Source organism: Centruroides sculpturatus, unplaced genomic scaffold (assembly GCF_000671375.1).
Source record: "Centruroides sculpturatus isolate CEXI.00-Female unplaced genomic scaffold, Cexi_2.0 scaffold1460, whole genome shotgun sequence".
NCBI classification, from domain to species: Eukaryota; Metazoa; Arthropoda; class Arachnida; order Scorpiones; family Buthidae; genus Centruroides; species Centruroides sculpturatus.
Window position 1 is genome coordinate 155,829 of NW_019385750.1, and position 23,445 is coordinate 179,273.

The following is a 23,445-nucleotide window of genomic DNA, read 5'->3' on the forward strand; positions in this document are numbered from 1 at the left end:
TTTTTTTGGCCTCGAGGATCGTCCCCGAAAGCCTGCTGAATCTTGCGAATGATTTACACTCGGGTATCGCCAAGGTTTTTGGCAAAATTTGATGTAATACCGCTGCTCGCGTTGTTCAGTCATTTTTCAGCTTAGTGGAATCCGACGAGAGCGCTCTACATGACCTCACTCATAGGCCGATTGCCAACGACTGACGCTTCCTGCAGGCGGGAAAAAATTCAGAGATGTGCATGACTGTCCCCTCCACAACTCCACCAAAGGAGGCCTCTCGCGAATCATTGGTTTACGCGGAAAAAAATAAGGTCCGATACTTTTTGAACAGACCTTGTATTTTCTTTGAAACAAACACTGCAAGTCTGTAGAAGCACGTAGTGATAATTAGAAATGTATTGTGTTAAACTTCCCTCTCTCTATTGTGGGTGGTGGACTTCGTCGAATGTAGGTCAGTTTACGTCAATGTACTCTCTACTTTAGCGTCTATTGGACGCTTTACTTATTACTCCAACAATTATTATAACAATCGACTATAATAAGCGACGTTATAAGCGATTATTTACATATTTGTTTACGAAAGTATTGATTTTTTCGAGAGAATTTACGGCTGGATGCTTCTGACAAGAAGATTATTGGGTTAAATAAAGTCAAACAGTATAAAAATCAACAAAATTACAGCTAAAAAAAAGAAAAATATAGCGATTCGTCGATGTTTCTTTACATTCTGACTCCAACGATGTCATATCGAGGGGGATGTAGCTTTTCGCGTAATAAATTATTTTAATATAATATACATAAATAATTCAGCAATTTGTATAATATTTTTGTAAAATTAGATTGGAAAGTTCCAAAGTTTTTACTTATGCCATCATTTATGAATTCTTGTTTCCATTACTTAACCCTTCCCTTCTTTTTCAGTTCCCAAAAGAAAATGTCTGAAGTTAACACTTCACATGAACTCTCCTTATTTAAATTTGCTCTGGCTCCATGAAGTTATAACACCCCACTGTCAATTTTTCTGTTTTGACGATTCCAATAGCGTAATCAACTCAATTGTATCATTTATAATGATTGATAGAATTCCAGGTTAGTATTTATATCTCACTGTTGTCAATCAACACGGTTAGGTATATTAAACAATTAAATTGATTAATTAAATACTTCACTGTTTACAGATGCTGTTTTATGTAATACACGTAATTAATAAATAAAAATGGTTTATATTAGCTTCAATTTTTAATCATTATTTAACTTTAAAAAATCACGGGTCTACAGTTAATCACTTTTTCTTAAAATAACGAAGCTGGTTAGTTTAAAGCTCCGTAGAACCACTATTTATATAACTATATTGTTTTAAAAAATATGTTTTCCTATGTCCTATTTCATATTTAAGCATTTTAGTTGTGTATCTCGTCGTTAAAGCAACACTGGAATCTTATAGAAAAGTATTTTTCACTCACCTCTAAAGGTTCCTTTTTAATTGTCTTATAACACTTCACATCTGTATTAAATTCTTTCTTGAAATTCTTTAAATCAACTTCAAATTTTCGATCGTTTCGTTCAATTGTAAAGTCTGAATGTTCTGTTTTTAAGTCTATTTTTATCTTCATTTTATCGGTATAATCAACAGTCTTGTAATTAATTAATGTTCATTCGAAATTTGAAGCAAGTAACAAAGAAAGACGAGTAAACTCACTGCTCTTGTTCCCGTTGTAGCAGTAACAAGGGGTGCACTGTCAAGGTTAACGGAAGACACTCCAGTGGTGACACGTCACCAGCTCACGTGATAATCTGCCGTATAAAATCACGTGTTATGTAGTTAATAGTATGGTTCTTAAAACGTATTTATGAATGTTTATAGTAAGAAACTAAAAATGAAGTAAGCTTATTTAATTATATTCTTAACATCTAAAAACTTTTTGATTTATTAATACATTATACTACGTAGCCTGATAGTTCAATGTTAACTGTCGTAGAATAATAAATTAAAAAGCAGGGAAATTTCTGAAATAAATGAATGAAATCACTAAAAAATATATATAAATTTGATCATGGTTTGTGCGAAAAAACCCTAAAATAATTTATAGAGCTATGTGGCAAAAAAAAGAGAGTTACGACTAATTGAATATATTATAGTATCAAAATAATCAAGATAGGATCATCGATAAAATGTAAAAAATTTAGTCAATAGCAGAAATTTAGGTTTTGAGCATTAATTTTTCAACGGACATTGCGAATTGTCCTTCTATTGGTCCATATACACATTGGTTGAGAACGAAATGATAACAAAAATCCTGCCTCGAGACCGTTTCCTGAAGATAATGTAATATTATTTACATTTATCGGAGTGATAAAAGTTACTAACCAAACCTATCAGAAACAGCCAGCCTCGTTTCAAGCATATTACAATCTGTTAATGATTTGTATCTATTTCTCTGTTTCCAATGTAGACGTTGTATTGCCGTTGTTTAATTGTACTTCCTTTATCTCAGACAGTTACAGAAATAACTTTCGTTTTATAAGTTATACGGAAAAATGTGGTACTTGTAGACATTCTTGCGGAAAATTCAATGCAAAATTAATATTATGCGAGAATCCAGAGTTTACAATTTACTTTTATAAGAAAATCACACTGTTTTATTACCGTGCATTCTTCTCCAAATCTGGAAACCATTAAAGGCAATTTTCCTTCACACGCGTTTTAACAGAAGAAGGAAAAAGATTGTAAATGACTTCAAGCTTTACCTGCGGTCACCGTTCAATACCCTATGTCCTGCTCCCACTTGCTTCTTTTCGCTTTTCTTGATTTACTCACCACTCACAGAGGGGCGGTAGATCCAACTTTGGTAACCATTGCGCTAAACACTCCAACTTCCGTCACGCAAAGATTTTGTTTTCAAAATTCTAATTGAAATAGTTCTTCGCTTAAATTAAAAAGGTCACCTTTACACAGGTCAGTTCCCCGCAGTCTCCCTCGTTGCCTGTGTAGAAGAGAAACAGTATAGCCTAGTCTCCAAAATTCTGAAACCTTTAAGAAGTATATTATACTTAAGTTATTAATTAAACTCTCTCTTTCTCTCTCCATTCGATAGGAAAATTCGATATTAGGATAAACCAGAGCCCTTCTTCCAGTTTTCGTCCCTCTACATTTTTAATTTCGAGAGCTATGATCGACACATTTTTCGCTTCGTGACTAATCGACCTTCGTATCTTAGTTCTTGGTCTTCCCAAATGTTGCCCCGGACTCCCGTATATATTGGATCCTTTTTAAAGTTATAATTTTTTTGAATGATTTTCTAGCTTTCATTTATGTTTTAATGTTTTTATAGTTTTCATTACCTTGTCAAACATTACATCATGATTTCGGTTTGTTCTGTTACCGTTAAATTAGTTCCCAATGTTTATAGAGATATGCAAGTATAATCTCGAATGTGCTTTTGTCGGCTATAGTATAGTTCTGTATAGGGTCTCTCAAACGGGATACCAGTCGTTTTTTAACCCGGGAAATCCAGCAAATTTCTTAAAAATACACTTTTTTTTTTTAATTTTATGTTAAGGTTGAGGAAATTTTGCAAATAGAAAGTATAGTTAACTCATAATCTGTCAGAATACATTTGTATTTATTAATTTTAAACCTACTTATTAGATTGTTTAAATTTTTGCTCGTTGTGGCATGTTACAAATGGTCAATAATCAATACGTAGCTTTTTTGTGGCAGGACTGTCAAAATTCTTTACCTGTAATATCTGGAATAATTGTGCCGATGCTGTCTTAATATTTAACCATGCCCAGTAGCTTCAATAATTGCGTAACGCCAGGTTGTGCAAACTGGGCATGGATACCAACGAGTACGAAGTTTGCAAGTATGAAGTTTTTCTTCATAACCTGATTATTAAAGACAAACGAACTGCCAAATTATTGTGCTATGGTGTTTCTATTAAAGCTGTCGAGGTAGACAAATCAAGAATACTATAGAACAAAAGAAATACTACAATCTCGAAAACGAACTAGAAATCTCTTAGGATACAGGTGAAAAACACATAATATTTGTCTTCTTTTAAACGCATTAAAAACGATTCCACTCACATCAATTTGATCGGAAAGAGCATTCTAGGTAGCTAGACTTTTCATTATTAATTAAGAATTATATTGAGTGATTGGAGTATTGACCATCGTTGCTTTCTAAAATCTTATAAAAATTTACAATAGTTTGTATTATATTTTATTTAAAAAACGAAAATTTCCTTCTTAGTTACAAGTTGGATCTAAGTTCATTTTTTAAAATTTGTTTTGTTAATGTTGTATGAAGTTTCCAGCAAACTTTAATATATTTTTTTTCTATTTGTAAAAATTTGTACGTAATTCAAAGGTAATTTTTAATATATATCTTACACAGCATTATTAATATGATTTTGGAGGTTGGAGTTAAATTATTTCATAAACGAAAAATAATTATATCGTTTGATTTCATGATATTTTGTATATCTTAAAAATAATTAATTTTGTCCCGGGATCAGTTCACTTTATCCCGGAATCCTGAGACAAGCAAAACACCGGGAAATGAGAATCCTAGTTCTGTAGCACGTGTCAAATGGAGTTCTTCTATCTTCATACAAGGACTATCCCAGATTAGAACAATTACACCTAATCCCAAATGTGCATCGACACTTTCATACGTCACAAGCTAAAGAAAATTAGTGCCTATATCTTCTACATAGTATATAGCAATGCTCATACCGAACGAGTTTTCTCAATAATGACTTTAATTTGGAGAAAAGAGAGAAATCGTTTGAAAGTAGACACTGTCAAAGCAGAACTCCAAATATGTAATAACTTCACAGAAGAATGCCGAGTTATGTATAAAAGACTTCTTGCCAACAACAAACTACTGAAAATGTCATGAAAATAAGAAATATAAAAAGAAGGCAGTCATGTCCTCAGGTTTTTTTTTTGTTTTTTACAAGACTATGTCTTGTTTATAAAAGCGTACTGCCCGATATTCTTACCAGTATAGAGGTATGAAGGAGTACATGTCGAGAGTTGATATTTGGCACAGAGTATTAGGTGCCCAAATCATTTGTACATAAAAAAATCCAGACTCGTAGGTGGTCAGGGGACCGAGAATCGAGTCAAAATAAAATACAAAATAGCGACCCTCTTCTACAAACAAGCAAAACAGACACCTCACCCCACCGAAGTCAGGTAGGGGAGAGTACCAACCACTGTCATTCTAAGAAGTGAACTCTGACCTTAAAAGAAACTACGTGTTCAGTCCTATGTTATATAAAATTTGTAATCTAATTTTGTAAATTTGGGAGTGATTCAAATATGACGTTAAAACGGTTTTATGTCGTTACAAGTGGTTTTTTTTTTTAAATATTATCTAGTTTAGTAAATTCTTAGGACCGATAAATATTTGACGGTTAAACTGTATATTGTTTGTGCAAAATAAAAAAATAATTTCGGACGATACAATAGCCACGATTATTTTTTCAAAAACGAAAACTTTTTGTTACGCATCGACAAAAATTCAACTCAGGCCGACACGCGACGAAAATTTTGAAATTGGATACATTAAATTAATTAATTTCATCAGAGGTGCGTCGTGGTCGTGGCCGGCGAAGTTTGAACGATCGCGCCCAAAATCAGCGATATCAAAGAAAAAAGGAGAATGAGAACGAGACCTGCCTCGAGCATGAAAGTGATTCTGTCTCCGAGACATAATCTTGTCCCAAATACGGTTTTGCCGTTTTGTCTTTAATAAAATACAGTGAGTGATCGGTTAAAAGGAACAAAATCGGTTAACGAACACTTTCTTCAAAAATGTTTATCTTCGAATAACGAACACCTCACAGAAGAAACACAAGAAGCAACGTAAAATAAAAAATGCCGATTGGTCTTCCCTTGTCTTCAAACAACAATTTGAAAATTTTCGGGCGCAAGAGACATCGACCCCGACGCTCAACCCGGTATATACTGATCGTATAGTATTCCTCCGAGCTTTGAAACTCTCCCTTGTAATTGCGGTCTTTTATTTTTCTGACAGAAACAATTCTTTTATAGTATTCACGAGACTGTAGGGCGGGCACTCGTTATGTTTTGCATCGGTTTTTATTTTTGAAAGGTGAGAGTATACTAGCAAAGTAGAGTATGGCCAGATGATGTCTGATGTTGCTGGGCAGTATGGCTTGAACAGGTCTACAGTAGGCCGCAGTTCAATCTTATCTAAGAAAAATACAGTATAATGAAGAAGACTCAAGCAGCTAAAGAAGTAAAAAAACTCACATTTGAGAAATAAAGAACGCTGAAGAGATAATAATGAAACCTAAAACGGATCTGACGACAGAAGAACGCCAAGAAACGCGGCGAGATATGTTTTCTTCTGAAAAAGAGGATTAACGCCGATATATGCTATTAAAGATCTTTTGGAGAAGTGGGAGGATGTCAGAACAACGGTTTTAGAATGGCATCCAAAGCAGGTCCAGGTTAACAAACTTGGGGATCTCTACAGTTACAATGCTATTAATTATTTTTGAAAAATCCTAAAGAGAAAAAAGCAATGGACATTAGACAGATTCTTTAACCCTCACAAATGAAAAAAACATAACTTAATAATAAAAATGCAAGACTGTGTATAAATGTATTTTTATTATTACATATAAATTAACGTAGTAAGAAAGTATATATTTTTTAAATTTTTTCAAGTCTTCAGAACGAATTAATCAAATTCCCATGAAAACCTACGGTAAATCGATAATCGGTTAACGAACAATTCAGATAATGAACAGTCTTGGAATGGATTATATTCGTTAAATTAATTAACCGATCACCCACTGAACTGTATTTTTGTTTTCTTTCTCATTATTTCTTACATTCTTTACATTTGTTACGTCATGTACGGTTTTCGTCGTTTAAATAATAATATCGCTGATTATTGAACATTTCATACATTTATTTTTCCGTATTTTATTTATACATCTGTGTATAAAGAATGAAAAGCACGGGAGTCAACACGGTTCGCGCGGGTTACCTCCAACAGTGTACTCTCTTTTAGGCATTTGGTGATGGCCACTCTACATAAAATTCATCTTTGTTTTATCAAAATGGAATTAAAAACACTCGCTATTTTCTTTGAGGGTAAGCGTAAGAGAAAAATTGGTGAGATAAATTCTACATCTAAAAGAATAACAACCGACATCACCAAGAGCAGTGAACTCGACTTACGCAACATAGAGTAAGTATGGCATTGTGAATGGCTGAGGATTACAACGTCAAGCTCAACTTGAAGGTCATCTCAATTCTTCAATCTTTATTTTCTGATAAAACATATTCCGACATGCTTGGCGGGAGAATTTTCAGTATATTATAAATATATAAATGAAGGCACAGACTAAAGATACACAGACTGAAAACTCTCTACGACCTTTATGTTATCCATTTTAAAGTCACTGATAAATTTAAACTAAGCAAAACGCACAACTGTGCCAAAATCGCTTAAAGGACACTATTATCGGATTCTTATGCGGTCGTGTCTACCTGACGTCACGAATGTTTGCCTTAAATTTATTCTTTTAGATTGATATTATTCCTAATTTCAAATATTTGTAACTGGAATATAAAAGATAAACAAATAGCGATTGGGCATATAAACAGACTTTTCATGAATTCGGAATTCGACTGTTGTAAATTTCTTTTTACAAACGTCACAATATGAATCTGAATATAAAAAATAGTCATATGCTTCTCTATAACCTCTTTACACGTAAAAGTCCTTTCACATATATTACGTTGATAAGGTAATTGAGGTGTATTTCTAAACAAGTAAATTTTAAATGCAATTTCAGTTTACTTTCTGTTTTAAATTTCCTTTTATAATCGCCTCTAAATTACGAATGATTCTGATAAACGAGTTGATGGCTTAATAAAAATCTTTTAATATAAAAACCTTTGTTACACATTTCACAACCGTAAAGAAAGAGTGTCTTCATCGTCTATTTCTATTACACATATTACACTTTCCGATGAGAATTTTCGAACGTTTTGTGTATTTAATTTTAATAGCTTGTTACAAATATTGTATACAAACTTCCTTTCTTTTACGTTTAATATTACAATGTCTGGTTTAAAACAGTTGTATTGTTATAACATTTTCTACATGTCACAAACATACATTATTGTATCGATATGAATAATTTTACGCTGTCCCAAGAAACCTATTGTCTTAAAATATTTGTTACACATATGACAAAAATATTAGTATTCATTGCTGTGTATAAAAATATGCCGTTTTAAACTACAACTGCATTTAAAACTTTAATAACGTACTTAAGAAGTATGGTCAAATTGATTATTAACTATTTCGTGATGCCAAATACTGTTTTGTTTTAAAATATTTGTTACATATATCATAAAAATGGTTGAATTTCTCATTATAAACGATTTTATGAGCTATCAAACATTTTTTTTTGTTTTAAACCTTTTGCTACATACCCGAAAAGAATACTTACGTTCTTCACTGTGACTTGTTTGATGATTTTTAAGTCGGTCTTTCCGTTTAAAACCTTTATTACAAATATCGCATTTGAAAGGACGTTCTTCACTATGATTATATCCATGGTTTTTTAGCTGCTCTTTCCGTTGGAAACCCTTATTACAAATATCGCATTTGAAAGGACGTTCTTCACTATGATTATATCCATGGCTTTTTAGCTGCTCTTTCCGTTGGAAACCCTTATTACAAATATCGCATTTGAAAGGACGTTCTTCACTATGAGTTAATTGATGCCTTTTTAGTTGCTCTTTCCGTATGAAACCCTTATTACAACTATCGCATTTGAAAGGACGTTCTTCACTATGATTATATCCATGGCTTTTTAGCTGCTCTTTCCGTTGGAAACCCTTATTACAAATATCGCATTTGAAAGGACGTTCTTCACTATGAGTTACTTGATGCCTTTTTAGTTGAACTTTTAGTTTAAAACCCTTATTACAACTATTGCATTTAAAAGGACGTTCTTCACTATGATTAAATTGATGGAGTTTCAGTTGCCCTTTCCATTTGTAACCCTTATTACAAATATCGCATTTGAAAGGACGTTCTTCACTATGAGTTTCTTTATGTCTTTTTAGTCGCGCATTGCTTTTAAGCCCCTTATTACAAATTTCGCATTTGAAAGGACATTCTTCACTATGAGTTACTTTATGCAATTTTAGTGCCAGTTTCCGTTTAAAATCCTTATCACAAATATCGCATTTAAAAGGACGTTCTTCATTGTGAGTTTCTTTATGCAATTTTAGTTCCTCTTTTCGTCTGAAACCCTTATTACAAATATCGCATTTGAAAGGACGTTCTTCACTATGATTTTTTTCATGCCTTCTTAATAGTCTTCTCAACTTAAAACCCTTATTACAAATATCGCATTTGAAAGGACGATCTTCACTATGTCGTGCTCCATGGCGTAACAACATGCAATTCGACTTAAATTCTTTTCCACATATTTTGCAGGCATGAGTTCTGTGTATTTTCTTGTGTCTTTCCAAACCCTTCTTACCAAATCGAATGAGCTTACCACAAATGTCGCAATACACGTTTTTGGTCTTGATATTAGATTTTTTATCATTTCTTAGAGATGACTTCACTCGAATTCCAGGTGGCTGCAAACGTACATTCCTATGAGAGTTTTTATTTTGATTTCCAGTTTTGTGTTTTTTCATGTGTCTTCGCAAAAGAAATTGCCACAAAAACTTCTTATTGCAGGTTGTGCAGCAAAATGGTTTTTTTCCAATATGACAGAACAGATGTGTTTGCAATATTCTCTTATTTGTAAAAGTCTGTTGACATAAATCACACGTAAATTCTTTTCTAGAATAAGATGCAAACATAACCTTGAAGTATTTCCTTTTAATCTTGTCGTGAATTTTATTGCATTTCCTACTGGAAGAAACGTATTTGCTTATTTTAATATTATATTTAAATTGTTTTTCTATTTCTGAATTCTGCTGGATATCGTATTCCTTAATTTCCTCTTCCTCCTCAACTGAAAGTTTAAAAAATAACATAATAAATTACCTGTTATATTTCAACAAACATAACATAGCTTCAATGTTAAATTATTAGTGTTGTAATTATATAATTGGTAAAGTAAACCTGTTTTTCATTTAAAAGCAAGGCATCATTTGTTGCTTGCACTAAAAGTAAAACATTTTACACTTTACAATCACGAACTGATTGAATCAGCTTTAGTTCTTTAGCGGACTTTTAAATAACTGTAAAAAATTAAACTGTTTCACTTTAACTGTTTATATTTATTAAACTTATGTAGTTTCTTCCAGTGGTTGGAACAGAAACGTGGAAGAAATCGTGTTCTTTTAAAGAGAAGAAATCATTAGTGTAAAAAAAGTACCACAGCAAAAGTTTATGGATTTTAAGTAGAAAGGCAAGATCGGTTTATTCTTCAGATTTTTTGAATAATTTTAGCGTATGTCCAGTAGATCTGTACAACGTTTGTCAAGAATATTAACAACGTTTTAGAAAACACGTTAGATATATTCACTTATTTATGTTATTAAATTAGTTATATAGCCCACGTTTACTTCGATCCAATACATTTTCTTCATTATTTTACAGATCCATGAACAAAACAGATAACTTGAATCATTATATCACAACTCATCTCGTGAATTGTTATTTAGTAATTCTGATCATTCAAAACATTTTTATTAACTACAAAAGTTATATTTATACGTTGTAGGAGGTTACGTATAATTCTGAAATATCTAATACCAGTTAAATGTTTGATAGTTGAATCTTGAAATCAGTTCTTCAACTACCCTGTGAATAGTACTAATATAAAAAGTTTGAATTAAGTAAACATGTTACTTACTTTGGATGTTCATTTCATCCTCGTTAAATTTTTCGTTTGGAGTGAAGTATTCACTGTTGACAGGCTAAACAATACACAAATAATACATGACAAACACTAATAATCACTTATGATATAAACCAGTAACGAGCTGTTCAACTTTTCCGGCAACGTTTTAAAACTTTGGTGGTGTTGTCTGTAATAAAACGTTTTTTAAATAAAATACGATCTTTTTAACTATTTTAGAAAGGCAAAGAATTGAATTTTGTACGTAGGGATGAGTTTTATATAAAAAAGTTAAATACGAATAATGAGTAAAATCATGATTAAGTCCGATTCTACTAAAGATACACAAGAATCCCCATTATCTTCCCACCCTCTTGATTTTTAACCAGAAAAATTTAATAGCTTCAATTTCCCTAATAATAAAACTTTCCAGCAAAATTTCAGAAATATTCGACAAGAACAGAAGTTATTAAGTTTCAAACAGGGTGAACAAAATCGTGGCTCCCACACACTAACATTCATACATACAGATAAAACCCAAGATGTTTTTTTGACGTTTGACGGAATTCTAAATTTAGAAATATAAAAATCATGGAAAGTCATTTTTCGACCGATCGTCACTACTTTACTTTTGTTATATATGAAAACCGAAAAAGTAATACGAAAATCATTACACAATTACAAATTAGAAATCCGTATTTTGTGATTTCATATATAAGCAACATATTAGAAAACTGCATTAAAATTAATTGTTTTAAAAATTTTCTAGAAATTATTTAGTCTTTTGGGGAAATTTACAAAATAAACAGCAAGACTATTCACTTTCCATCTTGTCCATTGAAAAAAGATATTAGAGAACACCAACCGTATGCCGAAAATCTATCGGGCTAGTTTAAGGCTAATTACTAAATGAATTACGTAACCAATTTGGCTCTAGATGTAAGCGTTAGGCGCCATCTCTTATTAACATTAATAATTATAAATAAATTAATTAATTTAAATAATTTAGAACCGCTGGGAGAAAAAATCGGCCCGGTAAGCAGGAGTTGTGGGTTCGAGTCCCGCTCCGGGCCGATTTTTTCTCCCAGCGGTTCTAAATTATTTAAATTAATTAATTTATTTATAATTATTAATATTAATAAGAGATGGCGCCTAACGCTTACCTCTAGTGCCAAATTAATTACGTAATTTATTTAGTAATTAGCCTTAAAACTAGCCCGATGGATTTACGGCATATGTTTGGTGATTAGCTATATTACATCGGGTTTAGCGATGTTTATATATATTACGCCTTGCCGGGGCTTGCGATGGCCGGTTGAGTGCCTTATAGGAGTAGGACGTGGGCACTGAATGTGTCCCCAGCCGGCATTGTAATAACCGTCGATGGTTACATAGTTATACGCTGGAAGAGGAGATCGGATCGGAGGTCCGGATAGCGTAACTGGCAACGCATCTGCACGGTAAGCAGGAGTTGTGGGTTCGAGTCCCGCTCTGGGCCGATTTTTTCTCCCAGCGGTTCTAAATTATTTAAATTAATTAATTTATTTATAATTATTAATGTTAAAAAGAGATGGCGCCTAACGCTTACATTTAGAGCCAAATTGGTTACGTAATTCATTTAGTAATTAGCCTTAAACTAGCACGATAGATTTTCGGCATACGGTTGGTGTTTAGTTATGTTATATATCAAGTTTAGCAATGTTTGTATATATTAGAGAAGTTGCGGTCGTCGTATTCAGCCCAAAACGTAAACGGCGAATGGTCGAGCGCTGCTATCTGACAATTCTAGACGGTCGATAATGGTGTTAGCTACGTCTTGCAGGGCGAGTAAAAGATGTGTTTAAACTTCATTTTTTGTATTTGGGGTTAAAATTATGACCTATTTTATTAAAATAATGATCATTTGAGCAGTTATAAATAATATTGTAAAGAAGCAGACAATTTTAATCCAAAAATTATTTAATTATTCAATTTTTTATCAAGTGGTTCGAAGTGCCTATAGAATTTACATATATTTGCCTTCATAATAGCTTATCTTAAGGTAGGTTTGTTCTTCCATGGCATCTTCTATTATCAACAGCGTAACACGTTTGTAAATTTTCTAAAAATTAATTTTTCGAATTTACATAAGCAACTACTTTCCTGGACAAAGGTATGAGGTATCGTACGGTAGGAGACACCACGCTAATTAAAAATAATTATTTAGTGTTATTAAACATCTTATAAATGATTTAAAATACTTCATTTTGTGTATTTACCTTCGCTGGTAACTCTCAACGTTAATTAAATGTATCCGCCATTTCTTTAAACAAATTTCCCGTGAGTCAATGCCTGACGTTCACTGAATCACGTGATGTTGTGAACGTGCGCCGCAACGATTTTTTTCTTGGAGTTAAAACGTAAACCGTGTACTTCTGCTTGCCATGTACTGTACAAGTAACGTTTGAACTCGCGCCGCAACCTCTCTACTACTAATGAAGTAGGCTCACTGTGCTAGAGATCTACGTTACTTTTAAAGTAATTTAACTCAGTAAAAGCCAGGAGAGTAGTTCTGTAAAAAATGATTTTTACTCCTATTCAATTTCACAATTCGTTGTTAATTTGTAAAACTGTTTTGCTCATTTTATTATATTACAGAGGTTGGAGCCGAAGTATTAACTTTAAACTTGTACGTCAAGTAGAAGAACACGTTTGACGTTTCAACTTCAAGTAAAACAAGTTGCGCCAACGTTGACAAAGCGCACTGATTCATGCGATATTGTCGAAAAACGGCAGAAACATTTAAGGTCACCAACGAACGAAATTAACAAATTAGATTATTTTAAAATATTAAACAAATATTTAATAATTATTTTTTACTTTAATTAGCGTCGCGTCTTCTACCGTACTATATAACAGTAGAAAAATTGCAATGTGTTTTGCTGTTTTCACGCCATCATTTTCTTGACAGAAATATATAAAAATTGTACAGGCACTTTACATTACTTGCAAAAATAGTTAATAATTAAAACATTTCTGCATTAAAATCGTCTGTTTCTTTACAATGTTATTCATAAATGCTTAAACAATCATTATTTTAATAACATACGTCGTAAATTTAACCCAAAACAGAGAAAAAGGAACGTTTAAGCCCAACTTCTACTCGTCACGTTTGACGTTCCAAACGACATTTTCAAACTTGTAAAATTTCAAGATGGCGACTCTCGACGTTCACGTTTTAACGATGAAAACTTCGGTCGCAACCTCTCTATTATTTATTTGTAATCAACTGCTACTTAAACTAGATAAAATTAGAAATTGCAGTGTTTATTAATTTGTTGTAATGTCTGTTTATGTAATTGCAGTATTTCACAGTATTAGAAAAATAAATAAATCTGGTATTTTGTGCTATCATCGTTGCAATTGGCCTCAAAGTAAATTTTGCCTAGGGTTTCGTAAATCTTAGGTACGCCTGTATGTCGGGCAACCTTTCTCAACATGTGGCCGCATCCATTGTGGACCTGACCAATAACTCTGAAAAAAAACTCATTGTTTATTCTCTTATTTATCGTGCACTAAAATGCACGATAAATTATAGAATAAACAACAAACTACAAACTGAGAAAGTTTGAAACAAACAATAAACAATAAACTACAAATTGAGAAAGTTTGAAACAGTATAATTTAGCCTATATATATGAACTTATGTTTAAATTCGCTTCTTACTTTTAGGAATGTTTTGTATGCATATATTCATACAAAACATTTCTAACAATATATACATGATGAAGTATTGAAATGTGATCAATTTTCGCAAATCTTCAGATTTTGAGATCCTTTACATCCAAAAAATATGGCAAAAAATCCGTGAATATGTGTGCGTGGACATGTATTTTGTTGTCTATTTAGCCTAATGTTTCAGAATGAATTAAACATTAAGAGACTAAATTTAGTAGTGTATATAAGGTGCATTAATGCTATTAACTTTTGGTAATAAAACATTGAGGGGTGAAGAGATAGATGATGGTCTCGTCTAAAATTTCTAGTGGGATCAGACTTCATGATATTTCTATTTGTTGTTAGCATCTACAATCGTTTGTGAAATGCATTTCTACCATTAAAATTAAGCATTTCTTCATTTTATAATAGTTAAAATTATAGAAAGTTTATATAACACATGGTGCCACAAACAATTTTATTTATTTATTATAATTAATAATATAAATATTATTTTTTNTATTTTCTTAATTAATTATTTTCATTTTAAATCCTCCCGAGCTATTTACAATAAATTATTTTGTTGTTACAAGTCATTTTATTTAAGAAGTCCTAATTTTATGTGTATGAAATATGTAATTGTATATTTTGGTTATTAACACAGATCTTATGACTTTACACTTGTTAGAGTACATGTTACATTTATTTTCCCGGTTGTTATGTGTGACAGAATAAATTTATGGCGATCGAAAAAAAATAACCCCTCCCAAAATTTTTACAGTGTTTGGACTCGGGGGGGTCTTGAAACATCGAGAAAATAAAAAAAAATTGGGGGTTTCTCTATGTACGGATATTAGTGTGTGTGAGTTGGGGGTACGATTTTCTTTTTTCCTTTTTGAAACTTAATTAATAACTCCTGTGCTTTCTGTCGAAAATTTCTGAAATTTTGCAGGGAGGTTTGTGTACTAGATGAGTTGAAGCTTTGATAATTATTTAAGGGTAAAGAAGTGAAAATATAGAAGGGGATCACTTTTCATATATCGAGTGGGCTTAATGAAAGTTTTACTCGTTATTAGCATTTGAAATTTTTTAATAAAACTGATTTCTACCCTCAAAATTAAGTTCCATTTTGCAATAATTAATAAAGTAAAATCTCATAACAGATGGCGCCACACAAAATTATAAAGCTTTATCGGAAAACTTACGCAACTCGTTGCTAGAATTTTTTATATTAGATAAGTAATAATTTAATAAAATACTTTTACACTGAGTATAATCTATTAATATGACATTTTCTTCAGTTTAAAAGTATTTTATTTATTAATAAGTTCACACATGTCTACAAGAATTATATTTAAGGTTAAGTTAAAAACTTAATAAATACAAGTGAATATATGTAAATTAATAGTGTAATTAATAATATCAAAGTTACTTTTAAATAAAATTTCTTAACAGCCAGAAAACTTACGCAACTCGTTGCTAGATTTTTTTTTCTCATATACTACATATTTTTTATTTAATACAGAATGCACCTAAATTCAAAGCATAATATTCATTACTGATATTGATCCACGTTTTCAACCATTTAGAAAGCTAAGTTAATATTAAAGTTTCACTGTAAAGTATTTCGAAATTTGTATTACTTACCAAAACGCGTTCATCATCATCTGGAAGAACATCTTTATAATCTTCAGTCTTTACTTCAATCTTCAATTTTTTCAAATCAACTTTACATTCTGATTTTATACCGTGTTTTACATCCCAATTCTCTTTTACTTCTTTCTTAATTTCTGTAGTGAAATTTACAAATTTTTGTAAAAAAATGTTCTAAGAAAAACGTGAAATATAAAATAAAACAGCATATTTTCATTACTTAGCATCACAATATTAAATTACATGTTTCACTACACCATTTATTTCTGATTACAAGCCGAAAACTAGCCTTCAGTCACGACGAATTGGTGTAATGTGTGATACAAATTATAATAAGTATGATTAGAAAGTTCTTTTCGTTATTAAATTGACCGGCGACGAGTGCATAACCTTTCGTGAAACATTCAAAATTACGTGTTGCTCCATCTCTTATGATATTTTGTTTAAAATATTTCTATATTTTTTCACTATAATATTTTTCGACAACAAGCACAATAATTCTTAAACTTTAAAAAGGTTGAAGAAAATCATCGTCGCCCTCCACACACGCTGGCATTTATGCATACAAAATATCCTCGAATTTTTTTAACTTCTCGACGTTTTAAGCTGTCTTAACTTTTTAAACTTAAGACAGCTTAAAACGTCGAGAAGTTAAATGTAAAAATGTTCGTGAGGATTATTTTCTGACTGATTTCCCTTCTGTTATGTATAACAGCCGAGAAAGAAAAACTTAGTTAAAGAGTTAAATAATCACGAATTTAAAAATTTTCAATTAGAAATTTATAATTATTACACTTTACAATTTATTCTCGTAGTTGTTGTAACATATCACAAAGAAGTTATGTTAATTAAACACAAACAAGAAATTCTCTGTACAGCTCTAAAATGGATGACGTAAGGAACGGAAAGAACAGTGAGATAGACGGCGAAATGATTTTTGTAAATAGAAGAAACAGAAGTAAAAGGGAAAATAGGATGAAAAAGACGATGAAAAATGTCTTAGCAATAGGTATCGTACTTGGAACGTTAGAAGTTTATTTAGGATTGGCCAATTTCAAGGTCTTCACAGAGAACTAGAAAGATATAATATAGCAATTGCTGCTATTCAAGAAATACGTTGGAAAGACAGTGATATATTTGAGGGAGATAAATACTTAATAATTCATAGAAGCTGTGTAAATGGCCAATTGAGAACTGGATTTATGGTTAAAAAGGAGCTGCAATATTTTATTCAAATTATCAATGCATTAATGAAAGGATAATCATCATGCGTGTAAAGGAAAGATTTTTTCATGATGGAAGACAAGAGGGAAGACGTAAAGGATGAATTTTATATCAATTAGAGGAAGTCCTAGGGATAGTACGAAAACATGATGTTAAACTAATACTGGGAATTGGAATGCTAAGGTAGGAAGAGAAGAAATGTATCAAGGAGTCATCGGGAGAAATAGCATTCATGAAAATAGTAACAACAATGGTAAACGAGTAGTGGACCTAGCTTCAGGACATAATATGGTGGTTGCAACAAGTGTTTCCTCATAAAAGAATATATTTAGGTACATGGATTTCACCGGATAGTAATACTGTATACCAAATAGACTATATACTTATCGATAAAAGGCATTCTACTGATATTAAAGATGCAAGATCTTACAGAGGGGCTGGTTGTAGTACAGATAACTACTTGGTGAGGGCAAACTATAGAAAAAATATCAATCAAGCCAAGAAGTGGAAGGGTAAAAAGTGCTATAAGATATGAAGTCAAATCTGTAAAACAGAAAGAAATTAAAATTAAATATCAACAGGTTTTTGAAAAAAAAAAAAACTTGATGAAGGCAAAGTAAAGGAGACAGAGACCATGAAACATTGAAAAACGGTGGGAAGATATAAGATCAAGTGTCATCGCAACTGCAGCAGAAGTACTTGGAAATAGTAGAAAAAAAAGGGAGAAATAGTTGGTTTGATATGGATTGTAGAGATGCATTAGAAGAATGAAGAAATGAGAGGTTAAAGATGACTCAAAATGAGTCTGGAAATAATACTGAAGACTTCAAAAAAGAGAGAAAGCTGGCATCTAGAATGTGTAGGAAGAAAAAGAGAGAATGGCTAGATGCAAAGCTAAAAGAAATGGAAGAACTAATGAAATAAGAAAATTCTATATGGAGGTTAGAGAAGAGAAGAAAGGGTTTAAACCAAAAATTGGTTTCTGTAAAGGAAAAGAAGGAGAATTAATTGGTGAGAAAAGTGAAATTCTAGATAGTTGGGCTGAATATTTTGAAGTACTATTAAACACTGGAGTAGAATCTACAGAGGGTCAAACGGAAACAAAAATAGACGAAGAAGCACTAGAGCCAGAGGTAGATTCTGAGGAAAAAGGAGTAGAATGTGAAAATGGGGGATGTGACTATCCAAGACGAAGCGAATTTAGATAGGCAATAACAACTCTGAAAAACAACAAGGCTCCTGGGGAGAATGGAATAGTATCGGAAATGTTAAAAGCAGGCGGTGGGAAATTGGAACTAGAGATAGGCAAACTCGTTAAGAAAATCTGGAAAAGTGAACAGATATCACAAGGTTGGAGTAGAGGATTAATATGCCCAATACACAAAAAAGGAGACACGCTAGATTGTGATAACTACAGAGGAATTACTTTATTGAATGTAGTTTATAAAACTTTTTCAAAAATATTAGCAAAGAGGTTAGCAGTATACATGGAAAATATAGTGGGAGATTATCAGTGCGGTTTTCGTAATAACAGATCAACTATAGATCAAATCTCCACAATAAGGTTAATTCTGGAGAAATGCTACGAGTATAATATTGAGATACACCAACATTTTATCGACTTTAAAAAAGCTTATGATAGTATTAGAAGAGAAAAGTTTGGGAGAGTCTCCAGGAATTGGGAATACCTCAAAAACTTATAAATGTAACAAAGTTAACTTTAGAGAAGACGGAAGGCAGAGTTAAGATCCAGGGACATGTCAAGAGCATTTGTAATAAAGAAAGGACTCAAACAGGGATATGCACTTTCTACAGTTTTATTTAACTTAGTATTAGAAGTGGTAATGAGAAAAGTGGCCTATATGAGGAAATGGATGTAGATGCAGGAGGAACGATTTTTAAGAAACATTTACAGTGCTTAGCATTTGAGGATGATATACTGTAGTTATATTAAGAAAATCTAAAGAGGTAATCGAAGAGGCATTTAAAATAATGGATAAAGTAGCGATAGATAAAGGTATAACAGTTAATGATGAAAAAACAAAATATATTAAGTTAATTAGAAAAGATTGTCAGGGGTCAAGAAGACAAATTCTACATATAAAAAAGACCATAAACTTGAACAGGAAAATAAATTTCAATACTTAGGAACTCAGCTAACAGAAAATAACGGAATTAATGAAGAAATTAAGGCAAGAGTGACAGCAGGAAATAGAAGCTATTATATTTTAAGACGAATTCTAACATCTAAAGAAATATCGAACTGAAATAAGATCAATATACATAAAACTATTATAAGACCAGTAATCATGTATGGCTCCAAGGCTTGGACACTGACAAGTAAACATGAAGAGCAGTTGAGACGATTTGAGAGGAAGATTTTGAAAAAATATATGGTCCAGTACAAGAGGGAGGAAAGTGGAGAATAAGAAGAAATAAGGAACTTGAAGATTTATATAAAAATTCTGATATTGTGACAGAAATCAAAAGAGGGAGATTTCGATGGATTGGGCATTTGGAAAAATGGACCCGGAGAGAAAGGTGTATCAAGTGTATAGAGAAAGACCAGAGGGGAGAAGGTTGAGAGAGAGACCACGAAAAAGATGGGATGAAGATGTGAAGGCTGATTTGAGAGGGATGAGTGTGAGCTGCTGCAGAAAGAAGGCTGAAGACTCAAGATAGAGAGAAATAGGTGAAAATCCTGGATGAGGCCAAAGTCCTTCAAGGACTGTGAGGGCCAGAGAGAAGTTGTAACATATTACAAAGAAGTTATGTTAACTAAAGTTCGATATTCCTGTGTTTTCCCATTTCTGGACATTCTAACCATCTATTAGCACAAAAATATAAAATACGTCGACAAATAAAATTACAAAATTCTATTTGTCGACGATGATAACTTTGTCTGAAAATTTAGACATATGTACGATGCACTGTACAATGCGTTACGTATCTGCGTCACTCCTCACACTTCGTTTCATATATAATTCATAAATGTATATGCAATAAAAAGCTGAATTTTAAAAGTACAGATGAGTTTTATTTATAGATACATAAAATTAGTACTTTAAAAACTTAGAGCCTGTTAGAAGTAACAATACATCCGAGTCTGTGCACCCATTAATGGAGAACCCACTATTTTCAGAATATCATAGACATATATTAATAAAAACAATAAAATAAATACAAACAGACTTCTTCGACATTTATTTTTAAAAATTTCGAATTTATTCATATATTTGATCTGTAATCTGAAAAAATTAAAGACTTATAAATTCTCACTGTCTTCTTTCTGTGTGTCAGTTCTTTCTTAATCTCGAGAACGGACGCAGATAAAAGACAAGACTAGGTAATATGAAGAGAGTAGGAACAGGAGACCCCTATTAACTGTGTACAAACTTTTGAAGAAGATCGAAACTCATATTATTTCAATTAAAATCTTTTCTCCTAAAAACAGTTAAAGACCGGCACAACTGCATTGTTATATGAAAAGTATAATGCACAGAGGCAAGCCACTACTAATTTGAGATAAAAAGCATATATTTTAAATTATATACATTAAAAATATGATTAAAATTGCAGCCCGCCATTGTGACGATGTCATAATAAATAATTGCTGGTTTCATTAAAATCTAAAACATCTAAATTGGACTTTTCTCTGTTGTAAGATTCTGATCAATTGAATTCAATTTTAAATCTCTGAACTAAATTAAATGTACTGTACATAATTGATAATACTAAATTCTATTTATTTCCTTATGCATTATACACGACGTATTCGCAACGTTTTTCAAATGTTATCATACCCATTTATATGAATATAAATGTATGTATTACGAATTATTCTTATCACTACAAAAAACTTTCATAGTATTAAAAGCATTAAGCCTTTTACCTCTTTCGATTTTATAACCAGAATGATTCCAAATAGTGGATGCGTTTGTGTTGTTAGTAGAAATTGGTTCTTTTTTAATATTTATCTGAAATAATAAAATATTACGTAATATTATTAGACAGATTCATCTTTATAGAAAAACACATGTATAATTATTTAAAATAGAGCATAAAAATACGCTTACTAAATATTTTTAAAAAAATATAGCCTAGTTTCTACTTTTCTTTTTATAGTAGTTCCTATCATCTATTTAACACGTTTCAGAGGAAAATTTTGAATTCCAAACGTGAATTCAGGTTTTCAGTAGATATACGTATACAGTTTATCGGTACCTCTTGCCCAATGAAATCAATCTGATACTATATGAATGTGTAAATTATAGTTTATTAAGAATCGGGGTGCAATTTCAAAAGACTTATAAATACCCACGATCCTTAGTCTGCACGACTGTTTGACAGTTTTTTCTTAATCTCGACAACAGAGTTAGATAGCTAAAAGCCGAAACCACATATGCTTAGAAACGCTATGTCGAAAATTCTTCTATACAAGAACTTCCGATGCAGATCAGAAGTGAAGTTATTACAATTCAGAAAGTGTCCTCTGAAAGAAGTTAGATACGTAAACGTCACAACTCTTATAAACAGGAAAAGTATAACGTACAAGAAAGCCATTACTAATTTCAGGTGAAAGGAATATTTTAAATTAAATAAAAGAATAATATAATGAAAAATTGCAGCCCGGCATTGTGAGGATGTCACAATAAATATATTCTCGTTGATTGTCTTTTCTTTTTTGCCCTTCTCTTACTTTCGTGTCATGTAATGCATGTAACAACCGAAAGTATAAAAATCCTGTGAAATTTGACCATCAGTTATTGGAAATCTAAGTTTTAAGACTTCCTCAACCCAAACAAATGTTTAAAAATACAAAAATTTTACTTATTATTACATATTAAAATTTTTAAAAATACAATTTATCTTTAATCTGAAAATTAAGCTTTTTGCCATTTTATAACAACTAATAATATGAAATGTTTTATGAATAAAATTTCCTAACAGATGGTGCCACACACAATTTTGTAGTTTTTTTGCCGGAAATGTTACGCAACTCGTTGCTTGATATTTTCTATGAGAGATAACTTCAGGTTTCTTATTTTGTGATAATCAATCTCTCGATCATCGTGAATCTCCAAAAGACTTGATCGAAAATGCAGATCTCTAGTCGAGTTCTACTACTGCTTAGGCATGACAGGACTTAAAAGTCCCGAATACATTTTAACCTCATACAGCCTAAATATCATTGATTTTACAAATATAATGCACTAAACTCCAACTACACATATATGAAATATAAATTTATAGATAAAAAGTAGATACTATCAAACTATTATTATGTAGAATTAATATCTCAGAATAAATTGAAGATTAAGAAACAAACTTTGGCAGGATATCTTGTGTATAAAGAGCGTTGATGCTAAATTTAGGAAAAGAAACGTCGAAAAATAAAGAGAAAAGGATAATCACGTGTAATATCTCGAGTGTGGATCAGACTTAATAAAGATTTTCTTTCTTGTTAGAGTCTACACTTGATTATAAAACTTATCTCTACCTTCAAAATTAAGCATTATGTCATTTTACAATAATAAAAGTATAGAAAGTGTTTATATAACGAAATCTTAAAATTTCGTTACATCTGTAATATTTATTTCAATTGATTAATAATATAAAAGTTATTTTTTAAATACAATTTCTTAAGAATCGGGAAACTTACGCATCTCTTCGTTAGAGTTTTTTTTATAATACATATTTTTATCTTTAATGCAAAATGCAAAAAACACATAAATTTAAAGCATAATTTTATATTACTGTCATTGAGCTACGTTTTCAACTGCTCACAAATCTAAATAAATATTAAAATTTCATTAAAAATGTGTAAAATATTTTGAAATTTGTATTACTTACTAATACGTTTTCATTATCATCTGGGAGATGAACAACTTCTTTACAATCTTCTCTCTTTACTTCAAATTTCAATTTTTTCAAAACAACTTTACATTCTGATTTTATACCATGTTTTATATCATAATTCTCTTTTACTTCTTCTTTCTTGATATCTGTA

The 23,445-nt window shown here is 31.5% G+C and overlaps 2 protein-coding genes and 1 pseudogene across 3 annotated transcripts in view; 1 reads left to right on the forward strand and 2 right to left on the reverse strand.

Moving 5' to 3' along the window:
- LOC111641773 (zinc finger protein 62-like) overlaps positions 1-3,062 on the reverse strand; it is an 18,166-nt gene extending 15,104 nt beyond the window's left edge. Inside the window, exons 1-2 of the mRNA XM_023387991.1 lie at positions 2,740-3,062; positions 1,455-1,785 (exon numbers count right to left, since the gene is read on the reverse strand). Coding sequence (XP_023243759.1) covers positions 1,455-1,604 — 150 coding nt within the window. The 5' untranslated portion in view covers positions 1,605-1,785; positions 2,740-3,062. The remainder of the gene's footprint in view (positions 1-1,454; positions 1,786-2,739) is intronic.
- Positions 3,063-7,751: 4,689 nt separating this feature from the next.
- Positions 7,752-23,434, reverse strand: LOC111641780 (gastrula zinc finger protein XlCGF46.1-like). 2 transcript variants are annotated; one of them, XM_023387996.1, is made up of 5 exons: positions 23,289-23,434; positions 21,328-21,412; positions 16,206-16,348; positions 10,878-10,941; positions 7,752-10,031 (listed from the first exon to the last, which is right to left on the reverse strand). In XM_023387996.1, the coding sequence occupies exons 4-5, from the start codon at positions 10,888-10,890 to the stop codon at positions 8,446-8,448; spliced, it is 1,599 nt and encodes a 532-aa protein (XP_023243764.1). In that variant the 5' UTR covers positions 10,891-10,941; positions 16,206-16,348; positions 21,328-21,412; positions 23,289-23,434; the 3' UTR covers positions 7,752-8,445. The 2 variants fall into 2 exon arrangements, with proteins under 2 accessions (XP_023243764.1, XP_023243765.1); XM_023387997.1 differs by having other exon boundaries at positions 10,878-11,052.
- Positions 17,097-20,117, forward strand: LOC111641777 (annotated as a pseudogene).
- Positions 23,435-23,445: the final 11 nt, after the last annotated feature.